Below are 7,500 nucleotides of genomic sequence, written 5' to 3' on the forward strand. Positions count from 1 at the left end.
TTGTCAACTAAGGAGATTTAAAGTTGATGTATGGGCTATTGAGCAAAATATATATATTTTTCCGGTTCGCATAATAGATTATTATCATTCCAAATGAAAGAGATTTCCCCGATTGGATCTCTCAAAATCCCTTTCACGAACCCCAGCAAACTTCAAGAAATTCATCATGTATTACACCTTGCATATCTGTAATATTTTATTTCCTGCTTTCCACATCGTATAATTTCATTCATGAAAATGCAGTAGTAGAATTGTAGCCATAATCTCTCGTTATGTACGATTTGCATTCATCTAGTTAAAACATCTTTTTATTTCATTTTTTTCTTTATATTCATGAACTTGGTAAAAACATCTATAAAAATATTAATGATAATGATAAGGATGATGATAATATTAATGATAATAATAAAAAAAAAATAATGATAATAATATTAATAATAGCAATGATAATAACAATGAAATCCCCAGGCGCCCCCATTACCATTGTGTATGTATCTGTTCACTCCCAGTCAGGAATCATTTTTCCGAAGAGAAGCTGAAGTTTCAAAGGAAGACGCGAGCTTTCCATGCTACGCGCGGCCAATAAGAACTGACAGGGAAATATGTCGATGCGAATTAATCCCTAAATATTAATAATGATAATAAATGAAGTCAACTGAATACAAAAGTCATCTTCATAGTCATTACCATTATCAGCAGAATATCATTTTCACATGGTTGTTACTGTGATAACTATAATGAAATAATGAAATGGAAAAGAGAACGGTGATGGTAATAGTAACGTCACCGTTGATAATGACTACAGTGATATTTTCAAAGTGATTACAATAGTAATAATATTCATACTAACGACATCAAAAATCATATTGATGATGGTTCTCGTTATTAGTATTACTCTGGATATTTTAAGGATAACAAAAATAATGACAATCATGCCAGCAATAACATTACAGAAATGTTCACCATAAGCTTTACTATTGTTAATACCATCATCTTATAGTTATATTAATGCCATCATCACCCTAGTCACTGTTGTATAATTGGTGTCTATTAAACATATAATTTGCATATAATATTTATAATTTGTATTGTATAGTAATTTGTATTCAATATATGATTTTTATATAATTTGTCTTTTCAATTCCTGCCCAAGATGCTGTTGATTTGATGATTATCGATGATGGAGAAATTGGCTGCCATTCATCAGCGCATCTCGTTCTCTCTTCCTTATTCATGATTTTCTTTCCGTTCTGTTTAGTCTGTTCTCTATCATTCTAGTCACACACACACACACACACACACACACACACACACACATATATATATATATATATATATATACACATATGTCTGTATCTGTCTATATGTGTGTGCGTGTGTGTGTGTGTGTGTGTGTGTGTGTGAGCTGTACGTGTGTGTATATATGCAAAATATTTGATTCCCTCCTAACAAGAGTTTGACCGCGACTCCTGTCGTGTCCCTCGAACATGCCTATAGAAACCTGTAGAAATCTGTAGAAACTATTTATTCCATTACCGCGCACCTGACCTTAATAATTTCTTGAAATGTCGTTATCAAAGTGAATCTTGGTAAAACATGTGACAGTATCAGCACGGCTGCCCTTTTTCCATCTACCGTGACTGAGCGATTTTTTTCTTTCTTTTACATTTATAGATCCCATCATTAATATTTTTTCCGTTTCCTGAGGTAGAATCTAATGTTCTATAACATCGTTTTAACATTTATTCACGTGACCAACAAAACAAACTTTTAACAAAAAATATGACAGTAATCCACACACTCTTATTTAGACGGGGCCCCATATAACTGTGAGGGAGACCCTTGGCTCGATCCTTGACCGGACTGGCCGTATCCCCGATTCCCTCCTGAAGGATACTGCGCCTCTCCCTCGAAGGAGACGGTGGGATGGTAACCGGTGGCGTCCACGTAATACTCGACCAGAAGACGTCGACCATCTGGCAGCTGGACGTAGTAACTGTGGAAAACAAATTTTCTTATCAAATACATCGCGAAGAAACGGAATACTAAAAGATTAAAGTAACAGGACCAGTAGTAACGAGAGCTTCTAATATGAACTCACCTTCCCTGAGTGTTGGCATCTTCCCTCTGCTCTTTGTGGCCGTAAAAGTTCCCTGAAGGTTCATGATTCACGTCCCACTGGAAGGCGTACTGGGCGGGCACGGAGGGGTACTGTGCCTGTCCCGCCCCGGTAGGGAACTGGGATCCCTGACCTCCTGGTGCCTGGTAGTTGTAGCCTTCCTGAGGAATCGCCGACGCCGCAGCCACCAAAAGGGCAAAAGCAGTGGATACCAGCTGTGATAAGAAAACCTATATCAAGACAATTCAATAGATTTATATTCATGATGATTATATAAATCGAAATGCTTGTTTGCACAAAATATTTAGCTTTCAAGAAAATCTTCCCCAAACCATCTGCCTCTTTTAATACGAAAAAAAACAAAATGTATTTCTAGGCGTCTCCACTACCTTCATGTTTGCTCTGGTCGTAAGTGACGAGAACTGACGACTGGGCGTGGAAGCTCGCACTTATATACCGGGGCGAGGTGATACTTTGCCTCCCTTTTCCTTCTATATCATTTCAAATTCCTTTGGCTTCAATGTTTTTATTCTTCCAGATCTTTATTTTTGTCTAGAGTGACTTTTTGTTTTCTTTATTTTTTCTTTTTTAACGTCGTCCGCTTTTGGAAACAGTCACTGCCAATTCCAAAAACAACAAATGGCATCAAATGGTTAAATTCACTCCCTCCAATGTTTCCTCTTGTATGCAGAAAATTATGCGACTGGCACCTTGTTTGAAGCTTCTGCGGTTGCACTGAAGATGTACTGTACACACATTCACACAGGCCACACACGTTCATAAACACCTTTTCAAATCAGTTTTATTTCATTCTGTTAGCCATTTCGGAACAAGAATTTCTGATTAGATCATTTTACCTGAAGGAAGGATATATTCACTTCTTTCCAGCTTGTAATGAAGATGTAGCACCGAAGAGGCTTATAGAGCACACGCAAACATTTACAACTTTTAATATTCTCATCAACTTTATTCTGTTCTATCTAGTCCTTATCTAACCACAAACGTGTGTCCATTAGCCATTTCGGAACTAGAATCTCCAGTTAGATTAGATTATGTGAAGATAAAAATCGTAGTCACTTTCTCTCCATGTACTTTGATGTGACTGAGGAAAAGTGTACTGACTTAACCAAACTTATCTAATTTTTTTCCTTTAACACAGCGATGCTATTTTATTTTATGTTTCTTATTAAGTCTGTTGATACCATTGCCTTTTCCTGTGTCTTCTCGGCGATGATTAAACATTGTTTAGGCTGGATTTATATGCTGCTCCCAATAATCTAGAATGAAAGTCAGGAATCCTTAAGGCACAGTCATTGCCATTTATGTGTAAGAATAACTAACTGCGAAAGTAAAACTTCTTTCTTAGATAAAAGTGTACTCTTAATTCTGTAATCTTTCGTATCCTTTACATTCACTTTTTTAATCGGAGCGTTGATATCTTGACGACTGATCCCCATAGATTAGACAGTCATGAAATCATCCACTACAGTAATAGTTTAGTGTATTCCAATGTACAAAATACACTAAAACAACACGCACACACACACACACACACACACACACACGCACACACACACACACACACACACACACACACATACACACACACACATACACACACATACACATATATATATATATATATATATATATATATATATATATATGTATATATATATATATGAATATAAATAAATAAATAAATATTCATGTGTATATATACACACACATCTATATATGCATATATATACACATGTACAATTATGTAAACATATGTATATTTTATCTATATATCTATATATTTATATCTATATATATCTATCTGTCTATCCGATCCATTTATTTATCTATGTACCTATCTATATATATATGCATATATGTATATATAAATATATACATACATATAATATATATATATATATATATGTATGTATATGCATAAATATTTATATGTGTGTGTGTGTGTGTGTGTGTGTGTGTGTGTGTATGTGTACATTATATATATATGGTTGTATGTATTCATATAGGTTTGTATGTATTTGTGTGCGTGTATGATTGCGGATGTGTGTCTACATTGGTATTCATGTGTGTGAACCTCAGCTCTTCTTTTTTTTACTTTCTTGCTTCTTGTACTTAAAAGTTCAGCCTTCTTATATCATTTTCTCCCACTAAATTTGACATTTGCGTCTAAGGAAATGTGTATCTTATTTTATAACATTTGCATATACTTCAGTGTTGATTCTCTTCCTCTTTTTATCTGTTACTTATTTCGAGTTCCATCTCTAGCTTTTACCTTTGTTTGTATTTGTATTTTGGTAAGGAAAAATTACTTCTATTTTTCCCCTTTAATGATAATTCAACAATCAAATACAAAAATCTATAACAGGAAATATTGTAACAGTAATGGACGCTCTTCTATTTCGATGGGGCGCCATATAACTGCGAGGGAGAACCTTGATTGGGTCCTTGGCCAGGTTGACCGTATCCCCGATTCCCTCCTGAAGGATACTGCGCCTCTCCCTCGAAGGAGACGGTGGGATGGTAACCGGTGGCGTCCACGTAATACTCGACCAGAAGACGTCGACCATCAGGCAACTGAATGTAGTAACTGTGGATGAAAATTCTCTCATCAAATATATCACGTAATAATGGGAAAAATAATATGGGCCCACAATAGAGAAAGCGTACAGCAACAACTCACCTTCCCTGAGTGTTGGCATCTTCCCTCTGCTCTTTGTGACCGTAGAAGTTCCCTGAAGGCTCATGGTTCACGTCCCACTGGAAGGCGTACTGGGCGGGCACGGAGGGGTACTGTGCCTGTCCCGCCCCGGTTGGGAACTGGGATCCCTGACCTCCTGGTGCCTGGTAGTTGTAGCCTTCTTCAGGAGCAGCCGACGCCACGGCCACCAAAAGGGCAAACACAACTAATACCTGCTATTACAGAAAATATACTTTCTACCATCTGCCATTTACAATACAAATTAAATTAACTTTCAATGAAACCTACATCAAATAAAGCCATTTGCATTTACAAAAGGAAAAGAAATTTAAGAAGAAGAAGAAAAAAAAAAAACGTTTTTGGTGTGTCGACTACCTTCATTTCTGCTCTGGTCGCGACTGACGGGAACTGATGACCGGGCTTGGAAACTCGCACTTATATACCGGGGGGAGGTGATAGTATGCTTCCCTTTTCCCTCTAGCAAATTTCAAACTCCCGTTATGCTTTTACACTTCCAGAATTTAAAGTCTATTTCTTGCCCAGAGCGAGAGATGTCTCTTTCTGCCATTAATCAGAATGTGAGTACTTTGTAAAGTTAACCGCATTATTGGGTTTGTCAGCGACTGGTTCGAATCCTAGCCATGGTCAAGGTTAGGGCGCAAAGGTTTTTCTTCCAAATCCAAATTCCTTCGCAAAAGGCACCCTCCACGCCCTTCCGAAGGAATTCGTGGCAAAAAGATGAATAATTTGTATTCAATTAAAACAAAGATATATATATAGTTTAGCTTTGTTAAGTTCACTATTGCCAGAATAAGAACAATCCATATATGGATTTGATTGATGTCGAATTGCACCCATCCAAAATTTCGCTTTGTGTACAGGAAAGTCTTTACATGAAGCACGCACACGAACATTTATAGCTTCTAGTTTTCTCACCAACTTTATTTTGGTATGCGATTAGATTAGATTCTGTGAAGGAAGAAAATCGCAATCATTTGATTTTATTTTTAATGTAATTTGATGTGACTGAGGAGGTTTTGATGACTTGATCAAACCTACCCCTTGCTTGGCCTTAGTAAATTGATGTGTCTTTTTATTTAGTGTTTCTTGTTAAGCCAATTGATGTCACTCTTCTTCTCTGTGCCTTCTCGGTGATAGTAAAAGGGCATTTATGGTCGGATTTCCTCTTCCCTCTGATCTTGATATTTCAATACCAAAAGGAGAAAATCCTCTTAGCATATCACATCTTGTCTCCCTAAATATCTATTCTGATGTTTTGTCGTTCTTATTTTCTTGTTTATGTCCTTTATGATCACCTTTTACAACTGGTGGCTTGGCTATGTGACAGTATTAAATCATCCACTACGGTAATGCATGAAAAACACATACACACACATATATATATTTTATATAATCACTCATACACACGCACGCACGCACAATACCCTAACACACACACACACACACACACACACACACACACACGCACACACACACACACACACACATATATATATATATATATATATATATATATATATATATATACAGTATATATATATGTATATTTGTTTCATTTCATTCATGAAACGGAATGATCATTGGGCTGATCAGCCGTGGATTCCCAATATTCGGAATGTAGTCAGGATCCATAAAAGAAGCAAAGAAAAGGCCCCCAAGTTTTTTCTTTGCTCGCAGTTCCATCTAATTGGAAATGCTATCAGTATTCAGTAGGAATAAACTTCCGCTAGACATATGCTGCATCTGCTGTATATATATTCCTGTCATCGCTGATATATATATATATATATATATATATATATATATATATATAGTTATATGTATATATATATGTATGTATATGTGTATATATATAATATAATATAATATAATATAATATAATATAATACACACACATATACGTATGTATATAGATAGGTAGATACAGATATAGATATAGATATATGTATACTCATATATATGTATGTGAGTGTGTGTATTACGTTATATATGGAAATATGTATGTGTGCATTTAGGTATGCACATACGTATATATATATATGTATATATATATATATATATATATATATATAAAAATGCATTCCTATGCAGAATATATATATTTTTATATATATATATATATATATATATATATATATATCCCTGTAATAATGTGTAGTTCTCTCTCTCTCTCACACATTCACATTTATATATGTGTCTGTGTGTATTTTCATATATATTTATGTTTTTGTGTATGTATGACCACCTGCATATCTGTGTGGACTTCGCTCATATTGTTTTATTTCATGCCACTGGAAATTCCACCTATAGCTCTAAAAAAAATTCACTCACAAATTTTGACCTATAATAACGTGTCTTTTAAATTCCACTACGATCATTTATCTCGTTTTTGTGTTTTATAGAAAGGAAGGAAGGAAGGAAGGAAGTATGGTCTCTGCTAACGTAACGTGTTTATTGATCACATACACAACGAATGACATGATTTACAGGTATACATAACAATAGGATATATAGCAGCAGTAACAGACCCTCTCTTATTATGATGGGACGCCATATAACTGGGAGGGAGAACCCTGGCTCGATCCCTGACCGGACTGGCCGTATCCCCGATTCCCTCCCGAAGGATACTGCGCCTCTCCCT

At 35.7% G+C, this 7,500-nt stretch overlaps 1 protein-coding gene across 1 annotated transcript; it reads right to left on the reverse strand.

The window, feature by feature from the left end:
- Positions 1–1,803: 1,803 nt before the first annotated feature.
- Positions 1,804–2,514, reverse strand: LOC125042045 (pro-resilin-like). The gene is made up of 3 exons (XM_047637507.1): positions 2,509–2,514; positions 2,102–2,334; positions 1,804–1,996 (listed from the first exon to the last, which is right to left on the reverse strand). Exons 1-3 carry the CDS (start codon positions 2,512–2,514, stop codon positions 1,804–1,806), a joined length of 432 nt encoding a protein of 143 aa, XP_047493463.1.
- Between the last annotated feature and the right edge of the window lie 4,986 nt (positions 2,515–7,500).

This window comes from Penaeus chinensis, chromosome 31 (genome assembly GCF_019202785.1).
Source record: "Penaeus chinensis breed Huanghai No. 1 chromosome 31, ASM1920278v2, whole genome shotgun sequence".
Lineage (NCBI taxonomy): Eukaryota > Metazoa > Arthropoda > Malacostraca > Decapoda > Penaeidae > Penaeus > Penaeus chinensis.

What these genes read in the sequence shown, in the direction of transcription:
- LOC125042045 (XM_047637507.1), bottom strand. An exon ending in GATGCCAACACTCAGGGAAG is followed by an intron (nt 1,997 to 2,101) that starts GTGAGTTCATAT and finishes TGTTTTCCACAG; the next exon opens with TTACTACGTCCAGCTGCCAG.